A 17,808-nucleotide genomic window follows, 5' to 3' on the forward strand; every position below is an offset into this window, starting at 1 on the left:
GAATGGATGCGTGAACCTCAGGAACTCCTGCTGATTGGCCGAGGGGGACGAGCTTGGCGGAAGCAGTGGCTTAACACTGATTGGCTGAGAGGGAAACCAGCGACTGCTGCCTATTGGTTAAAGTTTAAGTGACCCTCCTATAACTGGCTGTTGGGCTCGGTCCGACCGTGGAATCAGTTCAGGGGTGGAAGTTAACCCTCTAGAGACCGAGGTCCGGCCGGGACGCTTCAGAACCGTGGCGCGCGGCCCCTTCCCGGCTCTGCTTGCGGCCCCAGGGCACTCTGGCTCGTTCTGCGGGCCTCAGTCTCAACGACCTAGCTCTCCGGCCCCTCGTTTCCCGTCTCGTCCCCCTGAGCTGAGCGGCTCCAGGCCTCGTCCAGGGCGGGCACTAGTTCCCCGAAAGCGGAAGTCCCGGAGCCTCAGTTTCCCCACTCGTAGGCTGCCACGCGCCTCCCACGGGAGGCAGCCTCGGGCCTCCGTCTTCCGAGTGGTCCGGGAGGGCTGAGTCCCCCGGCTCCCCGCCCGCCCCCAGGCTGGGGCTCCTCCCCTTCGGGGCGGAGCCGTGTCACGTGCCGGGAAGAAAGGGCCCGCGGCGCGCGGGGCGCACGGGGCGCGCGGGGCGCTCGAGGCGCGGGGCGGCGCGGCCATGGCAGGTACGGCGGGGCTGGCGGGGCCGGCGGGGGTCGGGGGGCACCCGGCGCGGGGGCTGGGCGGCCGGGGGCGCGCGGGCCCATGCAGCCGGTCGCTGCCCGCAGCTCCGGAGCCGCTGTCCCCAGCGGGCGGCGCGGGCGAGGAGGCGCCGGACGAGGATGAGGACGAGGCGGAGGCCGAGGACCCCGAGCGCCCGGCTGGTGCGGGCGGCGCGCGTAGCGGAGGCGGCAGCTGTGTCGTCGGCGGCGGCGGCGGCGGAGGAGGAGGCGGCTGCGGGGTCGGGGCCGGGGCGGGGGGCTGCGGCGGGCCGGGGGGTGCGCTCACCCGGCGCGCGGTCACGCTGAGGGTGCTCCTCAAAGATGCGCTGTTGGAGCCGGGCGCCGGGGTGCTGTCCATCTACTACCTGGTGAGCGCCCCTACCCCCATCCCATCTCGACTAGGGCAGGGAGGGGAAACTGAGGCCCAGAGCTCCCTGACCGCCAGTCGAGCCCGGGTGTGGGGAGGCAAAGCCGAAACACGGAGCATGCAGACCCCGCAGGAGCCCCTCCGGGCTGGAGGACCTCGTTTCCCCAATACCCCGTTGCACAAAGGAGAAACTGAGCTCGGGAGAGGACACCGCCGCTTTCCTGGCTGTGGCACCTTGCTCAGCCTCTCCATATCCTAGTGTCCTCATATATAAAATGGGATTTTCTTTTTTTCCCTTCACGGAGTTGTTTGAGGATTAAATGAATACATCGCCCAGCCGGGTGCCTGGTATCCCGGGAGTGCTTTTCGGGTTTGCTGCTGTTGCTGTGGGTCTGTGCGTGGGAGCAGTTTATGAATGGGGCGCCTGCCGCGCCTGGCTGTGTGCTTCGTGTTGGGGACTCGGCAGACCCCGTCCCTGCCCTTTGGGGACTCGTGGTCCAGTGAGAAGGTGGAGACACAGAGCTGGACACTTTCAGTCCAGGCTGATGAGCACTGTGATAATGGACACACAGGTGCTGGGAGGTCCCTAAGCCAGAAGGCTTCCTGGGAGGTACGCTGTAAGTGGAAGTGCCAAGTGCCAAGCCCTGGGGAGCAGCAGGGCGTCAGGGAGGGCTTCCTGGAGGTGTCTTGGTGGGTCCAGCTCTGGGCCCAGCCAGGCCGCTGTTACTGCAGGGGAAGAAGTTCCTGGGAGACCTGCAGCCGGACGGGAGGATTGTGTGGCAGGAAACTGGGCAGGTGTTCAACTCTCCCAGTGCCTGGGCAACCCACTGCAAAAAGCTGGTGAACCCGGCCAAGAAGTCCGGGTGCGGCTGGGCTTCTGTCAAGTACAAGGGCCAGAAACTGGACAAGTACAAGGCAGCCTGGCTCCGGCGACACCAGCTCCACATTCCCACGGCTGCTGCCGATGAGGTGCGTTGCTCAACCTCCTGGAGCAAGGATAAAGGTTTCCCAGAGTAAGGGCATTGGAGCTGGGGCCCCATGGGATGAGTAGGAGTTCATGAGAGCAAGGTGAAGAGAGTTTGCCAAGGGAATGACACAGTCAAGCCACGTTGGTTAGAAAGCAACACAGCACTTGCGGAGCCCTGATTAGCTGATGGAGCTGGAGGCTAACATGTCTTAGGGAGCTGAGGGGACTGGGAACATTGGCAGGGACCAGATCTGGGAGAATTTCCAATGCTATGATAATTATAGATCTTTGTATATTCACCAACTGGGTGGACCTAGCCAAGGACCTCTCTGGGTCCTAAATCTTTGTACGTAAAATAGAGATGATCACAGTACCCGTATATCTAGCTGGCAGGGCTGAGATCTATAGGGCCGCTGGCAGGCTGGAAACAGGCAGGGAGGACTTGGGAGCCCTGGAAGGCTAGGGGCAGAGGATGGACAGACCTCACTCAGGTGCCCACGGCGCCCTCTGGTGGCCGCTGTATGCAGTACAGCCTAGGGGGCGGGGCGAAGGTGGGAGCTGGGGACCAGTATGCAGGAGACTGAACTGGTCCAGATGGGGAGATGATGGGGTGGGACAGTCCAACAATGGATGGGGAAGAAGTGGGCGGGTTTTGGCTTATTTTGAAAGTGGGTCTCATGGGATTTGCTGCTACATGAGATGTTGGTGTTAAGGGCAGTTTTGCTCTGAGCAAGTGGATGGCTAGAGTCGCCATGGTCAGAGATAATGGGGATTGGGGAGGAGCAGGTGTGGGGGGACAGTCGGCTGCAGTGTGGCCGTGCTGAGCGTGAGATGCCTCAGAGCTCCCTGCAAAGAGACCTCCAGGATTAGCTGGACCCCCAAGTTAAGCTCAGGGGAGGGCCGGGCTGGAGACAGGACTGTGGGCATCATCTCGCCATAGACCGGTTGGGGGTGCAGCGGGTGGTGGATGAGGCTGCCTGGCAGCGGAGCAGGTGGGGAGGGAAGAGGCCCGAGGACCCACCCTGGGCATCTGGGGAGGGGTGGGAGACTGAGGGGGCTGGAGAGGTGGGAGGGGAGCCAGGTCCCTGAAAAGCTCCCAAGAGAAGGAGGGTCCATGAGACATCGTAGCGAGGGGGCGGGGACAGAGACTATGTGACTGTTGGATTTGGACACTGGGAAGTCACCCCAGCGGTGGCAGTTAAAGGGAGAGCAGTAGGAGGGATTACTGAGAGAATCTGATAACGTAATCCCTGTAAACCCTTGCTTGCCCAGTGAGTATGAATTGACAAGGGGCATGCTAATGGCTTTCCAGGCATTATCTTATTTCACCTGGATGCTGTCCCTGTGCATCTGGAGGTCATTGTGTGGTTTTACAGATGAGGAGGCTAGAGCTCAGGGAGGTCAGGGTGCTTGCCGGAGGCCACACAGCTTGTGAAAAGGAGAGGCAAAGTTTGCATCTTCTGCCAGGCTCTCAAATCAGAGTTGCAGCCGAACCATAGGCTGCCTCTGCTGGCTCCCTCCCTCCCTCTAGTGGACATCTAGGGCAATGGCAGGAACCGAAGGCTCAGGCCCACCTAAGGTCTGAGTGGACCTCTGGGTAGACCGCGGTGAGGAGAGTGGGCAGCACCCAGCTGAGGGTCCTGTGGCTGTCCCCCACCCCCACTCCCCCAGAGCCCGGCCAGTGAAGGGGAGGAGGAGGAGCTGTTGATGGAGGAAGATGAGGAGGAGGTTCTGGCAGGGGTCTCGACGGAGGACAAGAGTCGGAGACCACCCGGGAAGGGACCCTTGGAGCCTCCCCACCCAGGTGAGAGGCTTAGGGGAGGGGAGGGGGTGGCACAGGAGACCGGCACAACTCAGGTGAGCGAAGTGGCCGCGGATGGATCTGGCCTTTCTTCTGCCTGGCTGACTTCCTAGCCCTGCTGCCTGATTTCCTTCCCCTGCTGTCTGATTTCCACGACCCCCTGTAGGACTTCCTTGCCTCGTCGCCTGATTCCTTTGGCCCCCAGCCTGGTTTTCTGAGGTCCTCACCTGGTTTCCTAAGCCCTTCATGGGCATTTTAATCTCCTTTTCCCGATTTGTTAACCTGCCGCCCAATCTCTCCGTTCTGCGGCCTGAGTTTTCAAGCTGCCTCTGGAGGTTTTCCCTTCTTGGGCTGCCTGGGCTTGTGTTTTCCGGTTCTGGGCTGGACGGGATTGATGCCGCCTTCTTTCCGTTACCCCACGCTGTGCAGAGGCCGTGCCCCCCGGGAAGCGGGTGGAAAACAAGATCCGGGTGCCCGTGCGCTACTGTATGTTGGGCAGTCGCGACTCTGCCAGGTCAGATACCCCTGTGCCCGCCCCCTCATCCCCCGGCGTACTCGCGCTCTGCGGGAGTGGGCGGGAGGACCCCAAGTAGGTGAGCACAAGGCTTCCCGTGCTCAGTGCTGGCTCCGGAGGCCTGGGGAGCTGGCTCCTGAAGCTTTGCGGCTGTGGGACCCTCTGGCTCCGACAGGAACCCCCACACGCTGGTGGAAGTCACGTCCTTTGCTGCCATCAACAAGTTTCAGCCGTTCAACGTGGCGGTCTCCAGCAACGTGCTGTTCCTGCTGGTGCGTGCCCCGCTGCCCCCTTGTCCCTTGTGGGCCAAGGGCCAGGCCCGGGCAGGTGGCTGGGGCACCTGGGAGGGGTCCATGGAATGTTAGCTCTGTGAGGGCAGGAAGTGCTTTGTCACTGCCGAGAAACTGTAGGCACTCAAGGTCCCGACGGAGGCGGGTGGGGTGGGCTCTGCACATCGCCAGGGCTCTGGGCCCGAGGATAGGCTTTGGGGTAGGGCCGCAGCCTGAGCCACTCTTCCTATGTCCGTCCCCTCCCCAGGACTTCCACAGCCACCTGACTCGCAGCGAGGTCGTGGGGTACCTGGGGGGCCGCTGGGACATCAACAGCCAGAGTGGGTATTTGGGGCCAAGTGGGCAGGGGGTTGCTGGGGGCCAGGGTTGATGTCTACACCTTCCCCCCGCCTCTGCGCAGTGCTCACGGTGCTGAGAGCCTTCCCCTGTCGCAGCCGCCTGGGGGACGCGGATATGGCCGCCGCCATGGAAGAGGAGGTGAGGGGACACCAGGGTGCTCTGGGGAGGGCAAGGGTGGACACAGCTGTCTTGACTACCGTGTCCTGGTGGCTAGCACAGTGTCCTAGTTCAACACGTGTGCAAATGTGTGTGTGTGACCCCATGGTCATTCTTTCTCTGGGCACAGGTGGCCAGCCCCCTTTCCCTCTGAACCCCCGTCTCCAGATGTGTATCAGGGGCCATCCTGATAGCGCTTGCACAGTGAGGCTTTGCATGTGCCTGGCGCTGGGCCGAGCGCTCCAGCCCGCCTGCTCCCTGCTCCGCCAGGGGCTCTCAGGGCATGCGAATAGGCGTGCATTTGGTGCGCCCGTCTCCCGGCCCCTGCCTTTCTTGGTCCTCAGGCTAGCGCTTGCCTCTACTTGCTTCAGGCCTCTGGAGACGCCTGGCCTGCTCCAGTGCACACACACGCACCTAGCTGCTTGTTTAACTATTTGGGCGCCTACTGGGTGCCGGGAGTTGTTCCCTGAACTAGGGATACTGCAGTGCCCCCAGTAAACTTTAGCCGTTGGTTGGTGACAAGTGCATTTTATGGATTTGTTGACTGTGCCCCCCTCCTTTGGCCTCATGGAGGGTGGTAGGGGCAGGGTCTGGGACAACACTGTCCCCAGGCCTGGTACACACCAAGCACATAGGTAGTGCTGGCCTCATGTTGGGGATGGAGCGCGGCAGGTGGGTGCACACACGGGCTGGTAGAGCCCCCCAGGCGTGCACCCTGCCCACCCCAGCCTCGCCTGTGTCCCCAGATCTACCAGAGCCTGCTCCTGCGGGGCCTGTCCCTGGTGGGCTGGTACCACAGCCACCCGCATAGCCCTGCGCTGCCGTCGCTGCAGGACATAGACTCGCAGATGGACTACCAGCTGCGCCTGCAGGGCTCCAGCAACGGCTTCCAGCCCTGCCTCGCCCTGCTCTGCTGTAAGTGCGGCAGCCCGGTCCCCCGTGCGTGTGTGGCACCCTGGGCCTCCGACCCCTACACCTCCCCATCCCGCCCAGCCCCCACTCTCACTCTCCTCCTGCAGCCCCTTACTACTCTGGCAATCCTGGCCCTGAGTCCAAGATCTCGCCGTTCTGGGTGATGCCGCCGCCTGAGGTAGGCGGGGCCACTGGGGAGGCGGGGCCGGCGCTGCGGGGGCGGGGCCTCAGCGTCCCGGGTGAAATGAGAGCATAACCTTGGCACTGAGATTCGGGCTGTTGAAGAGGTGTGGCCCCCATGGGGAGCATGCTGCCCGCGTTACGGAGACGGCCCCCTTCCCGAACCTGTCCTGGGGTCAGAATGGGGTTGGGAGAGCTATTCCTGGCCTCTTGTGCTGGGGGCAGGGCCCACCGGGCCTGGGGTCTTGATTGGCCGATTGCTGGCCCAGGGCACATCCTTCATGGGATGCAGGGGGCTGGAGGTGGCTGAGGGTGACTGGCTTGTGTCCCTGCCAGCAAAGGCCCAGTGACTACGGCATCCCCATGGACGTGGAGATGGCCTACGTCCAGGACAACTTTCTGACTAATGACATCTTGCATGAGATGGTGAGCCCACTCCCGGGGGGGATGGGCGGGGTGGGCGGGGCCCCAGAGAGGAGAGGGTGGGGCTTTAGGGCCCCAGCTGGCCTGTGGCGATAGTGCAGGACTCCGGGTGGCTGAATGCCCTGGAGAGGGACTGCCTCTCCAGTCCCAGGTTCTTGCCCACCTGTCCCGTCCCCCCCACCCCCCGCACTCCTTGCTGTTCCGGAACTTGCCTCGTGCCTCTGCATGTGCCCCCAATTGTCCAAATGAAGACAAGTGAGGGCTTTCCAGTGGTGCCAGATGAATGTTTTTAGGGCCCATGTTCCAACAGCCATTTTAAAAACAGCTAGTAGGTCACCGTGGTACTGCCGATCGGCTATTGTTTGGGAGGAGGCTATACAAGGGGGCGGGGGTACAAATTCACAATCACCGGTGCCTCCCTCATTTCCCTCTGGGGGTGCTCCTCCGTGGTCTGTCTTGGGGTCCTGGGTGGCTCTGGTGTGCTGTATAGGACCAGGAGCCCCCCAAGGGGTGGCTCACTGCTGTATCCCGAGCGCCTGGTGTGGGAAGGCAGGGCGAGGGGGTTCCACTGGCCCCCTGTCCTCTAGATGCTGCTGGTGGAGTTCTACAAGGGCGCCCCGGACCTCGTGAAGTTCCAGGAGCCCTGGAGCCAGGAGCACACGTACCTGGACAAGCTGAAGGTAAGACTCGTGCCCCCAGCCTCCTGCGAGCCCCTTGAGGAAGACAGTTCCTGGAGGGCCCCCAAGGATCTATCCATGGGCAGCCTGAGACACAGGGTGTCCTAAGTTGTTCTGGACCGAAAGCTGACGAAAAGGAGTCTGGTTTGGCCACAGGTGGGTGGTGACACATGCCGGCATAAAGGCCTGGGGAGCACAGGCTGGAGAGCAGTACATGGGCGTCTCCCAGCCTAGGCGCCCGCAGGGAGCACAGAGGGGGCCACGGTCCAAGCCAGAGCCGCAGTCAACAGAGAGCGGCTGGTGCCCTGAAGGGTTTCTCCAGCTCTCTGGCCCTACAGTCATTTAGGGGGGACTCCTAAGGGCTTGGTGGCCTTGGGGAGGGGGTCTTACTGACTGCCGGCATAGAAGTCCTTCTCAGACGGCATCTTCAACTCCACTGGGTAGAGAAACAGTTTTGCATGCTTGCTTGTTTTGTTCAAACTTAAGAGTGACCAGAGCTTGGAGCTGTCACTGGGCTGGTGGGGTGGGGGCGGGGGGGCAGCTCCCCATGCAGGGGTGTGAGCTGGTGAGATCCTGGCAGGGAGGCAGCTGGGGAGAGAGCAGGATGTGGAATGTGCAGAAAGGATGCCCTTCCTCGGCCCAAACCCAGAACACACACGAGTGGGCCGCCTCCTTTAAAAATAAACCTCACTCTCAGGACGCTACTGTGTACCTCTGTTAGTAGAGCTCCTCTGCTGGGATGGGGGCGGGGGGGATGCCAGGACCATGGGGCCCAGCCCTGAGGTGCCAGCCCTGCTCGTTTCAGATGTCCCTGGCCAGCAGGACACCCAAGGACCAGGGCCTGTGCCATGTACTGGAGCAGGTCTACAGCCTTCTTAAACAAGGGAGCTGAGGCACCGCCTCCGAGGTCGTCCTCCGAACCCCCAGTGGTTCCGGCTGAGGGGGAATGGGTCGGGGGCTTTGTTGTGGTGCAGCAATAAAGGGGAGAAACAAAGAGCCTGGGCATGTGTCTCACCTGGGGGGTGCCCCCTCCCCACACTGGTCACCAGGCACGTGGGCGGCTGTCTGGGTGGCATGGCCCCTTGGTCGGTGCAGGAGGGGACACGTGTCGTGCAGCTGTGATGGGGGGCATCCACGGCCGGTGCCGGCAGCTGGACAGAGGCCAGCTGGCCCTCCCCGGCTCCTGGGGGGTGGGTCCCCACCCCAGGAGTGGGCCCTGCCCTGACAGAGGTCCCCTCAGGGGAGTTATGAGGGTCTAGAGGAGTTGGGGGAAGACCCACCCTGCACCTCAACCAAGCAAGAGGCTCTAGAAAGAGACATTTAATACTTTTTAAAAAAATCCGGATTACATTTTGATCTGCCCTCGATTGTGACCAAGGCGATGCTGGTCATCTTTGCCAGGAGGTCAGTGCCTCCCCCCACGAATGGCAATGGTGGGGAGGCTCAAGGAGGAGCAGAGCCTGGTGTCCCCAGGGCTCTGCTGAGTCATCAGAGGAGGGGAATGTGATCAGTCCCAAAGTCCCCGAGTTGAGCCGATTTTTGGACTAGGCAAGAGAGAAAGTGGCTGCGGGCCTGGGCTCTGCTGCTCAGGGCAGCCACCTGCCTGGGTCTGTAGGGAGATGGCTGGGGCCGCTGTCAGCAGCAGGGACAGCGGCCGGCTGAGGAGGGGGGAGGTGCCTGGACCCTCTTGAGGTCAGTCCCAGCAGCCAGAGGTCTGGGAACATTCATCAAAGCCTCTGTTTGACCGTCAGCAGAGCAGAGGCTGGAGACTCCTGTGGTCCCGTTTGTGGTGCACACGTGTGAGCCGTGTGCACAGCTGGTGGTGGCAGCTCGTGCCAGAGAGAAACGTCTGTGTGCTTTTCTGGGACACCCTGCATATGGGAACTAAGGAGAGGGTGCAGGACGCGGGAGGGGGGGGCACCGCTGTACAGAGCTGAGCGCCCTGCAGGAGGGAGACGCCAGCAGCTCCAAGGCTGCTCAGGAAAGGGTCAGTCTTTAGGGGAACCCTGAGGACCCCAGGATTGTGTGTCCCCAGGGAGGTGGCACCATGGGTGTGCCGAGGCCTGGGGAACCCTGGGGTTGGGGCTGGGAAGGAGTGCTGCGGGGTTATTTAAAAGCCGGCTGGTGAGCCTGGGCTAGGGGTCCTGCTCAGAACAGCCAGTGGCGTGGACATTCTGCTTACCCTGTTAATGGCAGGTCTCCTAGGGGGTGGGGGACAGCCCAGAATAGAGGGGACAAAGCAGGGACAGGGCATGTGTGTACACACACGTGTGTGTGTGAGTGAGGGGGCACACCTGGAGTTGCCCATTCCTGGAGGGGCGGTCCTGGAGGGGCAGGAGGAAGTTAGTGTTTCTCAGAGCACCTTAGTGTCAGCCCCCTCGGGGCACAGGACTGGGGAGAGGCAGTCCAGGAGCAGCGGGGACGGGGAGGGAAAATACTGCCCGGCCCCGAGACTGCTGCCTGCAGAGGGGGCTGTGGACGAGCGCTAGCGGCAGCGGGCCCTGCCTCCCCGGCGGCGCCTGCCACCGCCTCCCCCCATCCCAGCCCCAGGAGCGCCGATGCACAGCCCTGGCTGCTGAGGCAGTTGGGACGCAGGCCGTGGGGCCGGGCCTCACTGGGGCAGGGGCACCAGCACCTCCACGTAGCTGAGGGGGAAGAAGCCCGACTGGCCGTGGAGCATGCCCTCGTACCAGTTCTCGTCGATCTGGTTGGTCAGCGTGATGACGTCACCCTCATGGAAGCCCAGCTCCCCGGCGTTCTCGGGCTCGAAGTCGTACAGCGCTTTGCAGCTTGGCTGGTCCAGGGGGGCTGAAGGCAGAGGCTTGGCTCAGACCCCGGGCCCCCTCCCACCCCACCCCAGCCTGGTTGCGTCCCCTGCAGGACAGCTGCCGCTGGTCCCGACGTCCCCCGGCCTCGTCAGAAAGGAGGGACAAGGGCCAAGAGGGATGGAAATGGGCTCCGTCCACCGGCACCAAAACACGCCTGGGAGGAGCCGGGGATGCCCAGGGGCATCAGGGGGACAGAATGACCAGAAGCCCTCAGGCGGCCCGTCAGAGAGCCTAGAAGCTGTTGGCCACCCTCGGTGCTGTGGATGGGAACCCAGAGATGCCGTGCTGTGCCGTGCAGGCTCCAGGGCCTAGCTCCTTCCCTGCCCAAGGTGGGCCAAGAGGACTTGATCCCAGGGGCGTCTGCTTCCACCAGAGAAGGGGAGGAGAAGGGTCCTTCTGGACAGACCAGAAAACCGCGTTGTCACACTGCAGTGGGGAGCTTGTGAGGGCAGGGCCTGTGCCCGCAGGGACACTCACGCATGCTCCTGCTGGGGGTCCGGATGGGCTTGTCCGATGACCGGAAAGATGACGAAGCTGCTTGCAGACAAAGCAGAAAGGGGGACTGAGAACCTCGGGCTGGGCCCCTTCCCCGGGGTGGGGGGCAGGGGCGGCGGTTGGCTCCGCGCTTTGGACGGAGCAGCAGGCTGTGTGGCCCCTCCCCACTGCTTACGTGTGATCTTGGGGGCCGTGGCACAGGGGAAGCCCCCATTGGACTGCTCAGGCTCCCCAAGGTCGAAGGGCTCCCGAGGCTTGGGCTTGTATTCCCGCTTGGGACGAGAGGAGGCGTCCCGCATCCTGCAGGCAGGGAGGGTCAGCTGTGGGCAGCCAGCAGGGGCCGAGTCCTGTGCATGCCGAGGGGAAGGGACACCCCCAGCCCCACCGTTGATGCTGCTGCCCAGGACTTGGGGTGGGAGGAGGAGCCCAGAGACCGGCCTGGATGCAGAGGCCCAACGGGTCTAACCAAAGGGCCTCCCAGTCGGTCGGTTCCTCCAGCTCAGACCCTGCTCGGAGGCTGCCAACCGGCCAGGTCCTGCCAAAGCCTGCAGCCCCGAGGCGTGCCCACCCCACCGGCCCAGGGACCCACGGGAGCGGCTCTGGGCTTCCAAGGTGCAGCACAAGGCCCGACGGGGCTCCCGCGGGGACGGCCGGCGCTCACCTCCGCTTCAGCTTGTCGGCCAGCTCGTCCAGGATCTGCACGGCCTGCCGGTGGTAGTCCAGCTGCGCGTCCACCAGCGCGGAGAGCTGGCTCACCTGCTCGATCTGCGAGGAGCAGCCCGCTGAGGGGCCAGCCCCCCGGGGCCCCCGCCCGCGAGGCCGCCTCTCTCAGGGAGTCTTGCCAGAATACTCCCGGCACCGGGACCCTCCCCCTCCGCCTGACCCCCGCACTGCTGCTGCAGGAGGCCTGAGAGCTTCACAGGGCCGGGGGAGGCCCCTCGCGTCCCGTGGCTGCCCCTTCAGGCTCCCGGTAAGGCACGCGTGACTCCGCCCACGGCCCCAGTTTTGGGCAGCCTCCCCCCAGGAAGGGCCCAGACGCACATCGGTCTCCAGGAGGTTGTGCATGCTGGTCTCGGCCACCTCCTTGGACTCCTCGAACTTCTCTAGGGCCTGCCGCAGCTCCTCGTCAGCGATCCTGCCCTGTCGTTTCTTCTTGTAGTCGAAGTCCAGGCGGCGGCCCTCCAGCTTCTTCAGGTGGTGCTGGGGGGTGGGGGGAGCAGCAGGGCTGTGAGGTACGTGCCGGGGCTCCAGGAAGCCGGGCACGCTGGGAGCAGGGCTGTGAGGCACCTGCGCCGGGTGAGGGCGGGCACGCTGGGGGTGGGGGCGCACCTGGATCTCCTTCAGGTCTTTGTCACACAGGTTCTGCAGGGGGTCGATGAAGTTCTGCTTGACCTCGATGTCGAGAGAGTCCTTCACCTCCGCCAGGCGCTTCATGGACTCCCCCGCATCCAGCAGGGCGTCCCCTGGCGGGGGCAGTAGGGGAGAAGCGGTCATAGGAGGCCAGGACCTGGGGTCCAAGATACGCCCAACTGCGAACCTGCCCTCACCCCCCAGGGCCCAGACGCCAGAATTCAGAACCAAACGACGGTCCCTGAAGTCTGAATCTGAGCCCACCAGCCAGGAGGAGCCAGGGATGACGGGGCTCAACCCCCCCCCATGCCCCCACGCGCAGCTTCTCCCACGTTAGCTGTGGCTCAAGAGCAGGCTTTCCAGCGGCAACACTCCGCTCCTTGCTCATCCCCACAGAGGAAAGAGGGGCGTTCTGGGAGCTTCCGTCGCCCTCGTCCAGGGAATTAACAGGCACCGTAGAGGACTCTGGAGCATGGCGGGAAGTGGCATCCCACCCTCCAGCGCGACGCTCTGGCCCTCCAGCCTGGCCTTCTAGAGCCCTCACCGAAGTTGGACTCGCCGCCCAGCTCCTTCCCGTGGCGGATCATGCACTCGCCCAGCAGGCCCTCCGACTGTGGGTAGCCGGGGTTCTTCACCTGCCCGCGGATCTTGGACACCGTGTTGAGCATCGTCAGCTTGGCCCGTGAAGCTGGAAGAGAACGGGCTGGGTAGGCCTGAGGCCAGTCTCTCTCCAGAACAGGCCTGTACTCGCCAGCGCTGCGGGCTGCCTGTCCCCAACACCCTCTTATAGAGCGCTGTCCTGGCCCAAGGAACCTCAGTTCCTGGGTCTGCTAATGGCCAAGCTCCGAGAAGAATCTCCTGCATGGACCTCCCACCTCTGCCCACCCTGGCCATGAGCAGGTGATCGGCTCCCCTGGGCCCCTCGGGCCTTTGCATCCTGGAGCACAGCTCCGACTCCAGAAGCTCCCTTCCGGACCTGGGGACTAGCACCCCAGAGAAGTGAGCGGGCAGGCATAGGTGTATACAGGTGCCTAGCACGGGGGAGAAGCTGTGCACTAGCCTTGCCCGCTCAGCTCTGTCCCTGGCACGGGCCTTGAGTAGACCCGGCTGGAGCTGCTGCGGGTCCCTACCCGTCAGTAGGAGTACTGCGGGAACTCGGATCTGGACTGTCCACAGGGAAAGGTCCCCGTCTCTCTCTCAGACTAGAGACTCCTGCTCCAAAGCTGGGCCTGCAGCTAGGGCCTGGCAAATGGGGGGCAGCCAGTTCAAACTGGTGCACAGAGCTGGTCAGGTGGGAGAGATGCCCTTTCTGGTGGGGACTACTAGCTGTAGGGGTGACTTCGGACTAGGGGTGCCACACAGAATAAGAGCTGCCTGATGGAGAGGAAAGGAAACACAGGACTCTGAGGGCAACCTCTGCACCCCTGGGTCCAGCCCCCCATGAAACCCGCCTGCCTACTCCCGAGCACTTCAGTTCTCAGCCCACACGTTCCTCCTTCGGCTCCAGAGACTGGCGGTTCCTGGCTGACACAGACCCTCCAGCCGGCTGGCACCCCTACCTGGGTTGGGCTGCAGGTACTCGATGGTTCTGGCCAGCACTTCCGTCACAGCCTTGCTGGTGACATCCACCTTCTGTCGAGAGAGGCGAGGTGTGGGCTTTCACAACCACTGGGGCGCCGGAGGCCGAACCTGGAGTCCCTGGACAGCCCCTGCTTCTGCCCCCCCCCCCTCCCGCAGCCCAGCTGTGGTGTGGCTGTGGCCTGGGAGGGTGACAGTGCTGGGCATCAGGCGGCCGCACCAGCTCCCCTGGTACCTTCTCCATTTCTTTGAAGTCTTCATCAAGCTTGGTCCCTTCAGCCCCTCCGACCTTCTCGCTGACCAGCTGGGAGACAGGAGGAGGGAAACCAGCGTGAGCCTCAGACGAGGAGAAGGCCTGACTATGCTTCCCAGCCATGTCCACTGCCAGGGCAGCTGCTGAAGGGGTGTGCCCTCCAGGATGGCTTCCCAGGGGTGTGGCTGACGGCTAGGTGGGTGGCGGGAGAGGGGAGAGTAGGGGTGGCGCCTCCTGCTGGAAGCCTTCCCTGGTCATGCCTACCCCCTCGAGGGCTCACCACCCCTGCAGACTCGCGTGGGGCCGACCGCAGCTGAGTGACGTTCTCTCTCAGGGCTCAGAGGCCCACACCTGGACAGTGATGCCATGGCTCGGCTCCGTGTGGGGATGAGGTTCACCAGAATAACTCTGCTCAGGGGTCACACAGCCCCCTTTCCTGCACTGAATTCTTTGGGAAGGAATCCTGGAACCCGGGGCCAGCACTTCCCCGAAACACATTCTCCCTGGGCACCTCTGGGAAGCGAGCAGATCTGCAGTGGAGAGGCGGCCCTGCGGCTGAACGGACGTGCGGACGGCGCAGGCCATCGCTCTGTGTCCCCCACCCCCGGGTCCGGAGCAGACAGGGTCTGTGCGCCAGTGGGTCGGGGTTTCTACTTGGCTGACCCTGGGGGTCAGGAGGGGCCTGTAGTGCAGGCGAGCGGTGAGGCCGCTGCAGTGCGGGGACAGGAAGGAAGCAGGGTTGGTGCAGGGTCTGCCTGGTGACTGTTGCCACCTGCAGTGCCTCAGGCCATGCGCCATCCTCTAGGGGACCCGGCAGGACGGACAGGGGCTACCCTCCGGGCTCCTGCTGGTCACTCCATAAGGAAAGACCCTGGTCTCTCCCTGGGCCATCATGGGGCGTTCCACTTTATTTCATGGGACAGTTTCACTTCTTTTGATGACGGTAAAACAGGACGTTCTCATATTCAGTGGTTGCCAGAGAGGGAAATGAGTTCACTGCCTGACGCGAGACGAGACTCTTCTGCTGAACTGGGAGGGAGGTGAAGCGTAAGTGCTCAAAACCACACCTTCCGGGGCCCCAGGATGGCGGCCTGCCAGACAGGGAAGGTCGCACAGGCAGGAGCCACAGCCCCCCCCTAACCGGAGGGCCACGGGCAGACCCTGCAGGCTGGGGAGGGAGCGGGTGTGAGGGGCGCCTCCCCGTCTCCCCAGAGCCCTCAGCTCCGCAGGCAGCACGTGTGGGGCTGGATTTCCCAGGCTGTCCCTGCACCGGGGCACACAGGAGGCCATGCGGGGTCCCTACTAGTCTCCCTTCACCCGCCTGGGAGCTCCGGGCTCAAGGCCCTCGCGGAGCAGACGACCGTTCCCCACGTCCTTTCCCTTCAGAGCTCAGTCTTGGACCGGCACAAGTGGACGCAAGGATGACAAGAGGCCAAGAGGAAAAAGGGAAAATCAAAGAAGTCATGTGCCAACTGTAGCAACGGAGGGCCGCAGCTCTCAGTGGGGGCCTCGCCAGGGGCAGGCCGTGCCTGGCCAAGAGGGGCCCGAGCGGCCCGTGGGAAGAGCTGCAGGTGTTGGTAACGAGCGCACACCTTCGGGCAGGAGGAGCAGGTGTTTCTAGGGACCGGGGCCTCCTGTCGCCGAGCAGCCAGCCGTGGAGGCCCAGCGGCTGGGGTGCTGCCTGAGTGGAGGGGCTGGGAGGGTCCCAAAGGGCCCTGCCCATGGGGCAGGCCATGATCCAGACATCCCGTTCCTGCTCAGGAAGAACGCACACACATTTTCAGATCCAACAAGAGCAGCAGACGCCCCCTCGGAAATACCTGCCCCCCGCAGAACCTGCACCGCACCCTAAGCTCCCTTCCCACGTGCCCTCGGTCGGACTCCCTACAGCCCGATCCTGCTCCCGCTTGGGGCGGGAAGAAACAGGCGTGGTGCCTGCTGGGGCCCGCTCTTCCTCTCCACACCCGAGATCGGCCAGGGACGCCCACGGGCTTCCAGCATGGAAGGAAGCCCGCTGGCCGAGCCCTGCATGGCCACGGCACCCCCCACCCGAGCACAGGCAGAGAGGGTGGTGACCAGTGCCCACTTTCCTGCAGGGCCACGACAATGGCAGTGGGTGCAAACCGCAGCATCCCAGGCCCCACCAACTTCATCGGAGCCCGAATCACTGGCTCCAACCCCATAAAGGCTGCCCCTGAGAAAGCCAGGCCGGTGCCTCCCTAGAGCCAACACGAAGCCTAGCTTGGGCCAGAACCTTCTCCAGAACCCTGCCCCAGTTCAGGAGCCAGTCTGTGCCCTCAGTGGCCCCCACGGGGTGAGACCCAGGGCTGCGAAGAGGCTGCCGGGCAGTGGGACCTGGCGACGGCCTCCGAGGGGGGCTCCCCACGGCCCAGCGGAAGCGTCCCCGCGCCTTCCGAGACCGGCTCGAGCTCCTCGCCCCTGGACTGGCGCTGCCCACACGGTGGGCCTCAGGGTAGTGCTCAGTGACTGTGTCCATGAAGGGCTAGAGCAGGGGGTCTCTCCTGGGGGCCTGTCACCTGTGTCTATGAGCAGTGGAGCTGCGTCCGCTGACAGCACTCCCTGCAAACGAGGCGCCTGGGAGACGAGCGAGCCTGGAACAGCGCCAGATCTTCACCCCAGCGCACCTACATGACTTCAAGGCACAAGGGTTGGCCTGTGGGCATCAGTAATAGACTGTCCGGGGGAGCGGCTGTTCTTTCGGAGACCCGTGTCATCATTCCAGACCTCTGGAGAGAAGCAGGGACAGAAACAGAACACGCAGTGGAAGGACCCACGAAAGGAGAGAAAGGAGCGCAAGCCAGTGGGGCAGCCGCTCCAGCCTCAGGACACGGAAGGGCAGGAGAAACTGCTTTCGGGGGCGGGGGAGGGGATCATGGGGGGCTGGTCACTGGCTACTTGGTGGCAGCTGGGGAAGCAGTGTGAATCCTACGGGGCAGGAGGAAGCCAACAGCGGTCTCCGGCTGAATCGTCTCCACAGGAAAACCGGATCGACGCGCGCGACACGGGAAATGAAGGGGTCCATCTGCGGGCTCAGGGGCCTGGGCAGACCTGCTTTGATCATGTAAGGGTTTAAGAGAAAAGAAGGCAGGGAGAGGAAGGAGGAGGGAGAGGAGGGGGAGGGGGAGGAGGAAGCTGGCACGGAGGTGCTGGGAGGAGGGGAGATGTGCACGGCCGCCGCGTGTGTCCCTACTCATGCCCTGCGCCTTGTGTCTGGGGGCCACTTGCGGCGCTCCAGGACCACATCCCAGGGTAACACCAGAGGTCACCTGACCTCCCCTGGCCCAGGCTTCCCCTCCTGCGTCCATGTAGCTAACTTCTCCCTGCCCATCTGTGGGTGCCAGGATGACCTTTGCCATGCCAGGCACAGAGAGGGGAAGCTGCTTGTCAGCAAGGAACAGGTGACTGAGACCAGGGCCCTGGGGCAAAGGGGGCCTCAAGGGCCGGGGCCCAGCCACTCCGGCTATGGCCCTACACGAGCCATGTGAGGATCTGGGCCGGTGAACAGGCCTCCTGGCTCTCAGATGTGAGCACAGCGGCTCCGGTTAGCGACGGCTGTCAGGCCGGGGGTCGATCGGCTAGCGCCCAGTTAACGGTCGAGCAGCTAACGACCACATTACGCGATGCCCGATGTCTGAAGCGGGGCAGGTACAGAAGGAGCATGAGAGTCTGACCTGGCCTTGGGGATCAGTGCTCTGGCAGGGGAGATGACAAAGTCTGACGAAACCGCAGTGCAGTGCAGAGAACACAGAGAACAGAGAGTCACAAAGGAGGAGTAAATACGCCCGCAGGGGAGCGGGCCATGGCTGCGAGCTGGACCTGAAAGGCAGGGCCCCAACTGGCAGGGCCAGGCCAGGTGGGCAGAGAGTTCTGGGTTCTGGGTGAGAGGCAGGTTTGGGGCACAAGGGCTAAAGTTCCTGGCCGACTGCGTGCCAGGCGGTGAGTAGTACAGGCAAGAGGGTGGGGGAACC

At 63.6% G+C, this 17,808-nt stretch overlaps 2 protein-coding genes across 4 annotated transcripts in view; one reads left to right on the forward strand and one right to left on the reverse strand.

The window, feature by feature from the left end:
- The first annotated feature begins 496 nt into the window (after window positions 1-496).
- Window positions 497-8,309, forward strand: MPND (MPN domain containing). Of its 2 annotated transcripts, XM_082750930.1 has the most exons (13): window positions 497-653; window positions 756-1,057; window positions 1,789-2,025; window positions 3,695-3,827; window positions 4,254-4,338; window positions 4,514-4,610; window positions 4,876-4,948; window positions 5,029-5,105; window positions 5,870-6,038; window positions 6,143-6,213; window positions 6,552-6,641; window positions 7,226-7,318; window positions 8,121-8,309. In XM_082750930.1, exons 1-13 carry the CDS (start codon window positions 647-649, stop codon window positions 8,205-8,207), a joined length of 1,521 nt encoding a protein of 506 aa, XP_082607056.1. In that variant the 5' UTR covers window positions 497-646; the 3' UTR covers window positions 8,208-8,309. The 2 variants fall into 2 exon arrangements, with proteins under 2 accessions (XP_082607056.1, XP_082607057.1); XM_082750931.1 differs by lacking the exon at window positions 4,876-4,948 and having other exon boundaries at window positions 4,444-4,610.
- A 311-nt stretch (window positions 8,310-8,620) lies between these two features.
- The window catches only part of SH3GL1 (SH3 domain containing GRB2 like 1, endophilin A2), a 30,092-nt gene continuing 20,904 nt past the window's right edge, over window positions 8,621-17,808 (reverse strand). The window contains exons 2-10 of one of the 2 annotated variants that reach the window (XM_082750932.1): window positions 13,802-13,870; window positions 13,548-13,620; window positions 12,533-12,676; window positions 11,968-12,101; window positions 11,680-11,838; window positions 11,300-11,403; window positions 10,814-10,938; window positions 10,621-10,677; window positions 8,621-10,123 (exon numbers count right to left, since the gene is read on the reverse strand). In XM_082750932.1, coding sequence (XP_082607058.1) covers window positions 9,927-10,123; window positions 10,621-10,677; window positions 10,814-10,938; window positions 11,300-11,403; window positions 11,680-11,838; window positions 11,968-12,101; window positions 12,533-12,676; window positions 13,548-13,620; window positions 13,802-13,870 — 1,062 coding nt within the window. In that variant the 3' untranslated portion in view covers window positions 8,621-9,926. The remainder of the gene's footprint in view (window positions 10,124-10,620; window positions 10,678-10,813; window positions 10,939-11,299; window positions 11,404-11,679; window positions 11,839-11,967; window positions 12,102-12,532; window positions 12,677-13,547; window positions 13,621-13,801; window positions 13,871-17,808) is intronic. The other variant, XM_082750933.1, reaches the window with a different exon arrangement.

Source organism: Mustela nivalis (genome assembly GCF_964662115.1).
Source record: "Mustela nivalis genome assembly, contig: HAP1_SCAFFOLD_2105, whole genome shotgun sequence".
Lineage (NCBI taxonomy): Eukaryota > Metazoa > Chordata > Mammalia > Carnivora > Mustelidae > Mustela > Mustela nivalis.

Coding starts and splice junctions, on each gene's coding strand:
- MPND (XM_082750930.1), top strand. Junction 2,026..3,694: donor CCACGGCTGCTGCCGATGAG/GTGCGTTGCTCA, acceptor CCACTCCCCCAG/AGCCCGGCCAGTGAAGGGGA. Junction 6,039..6,142: donor CTGCCTCGCCCTGCTCTGCT/GTAAGTGCGGCA, acceptor CTCCTCCTGCAG/CCCCTTACTACTCTGGCAAT.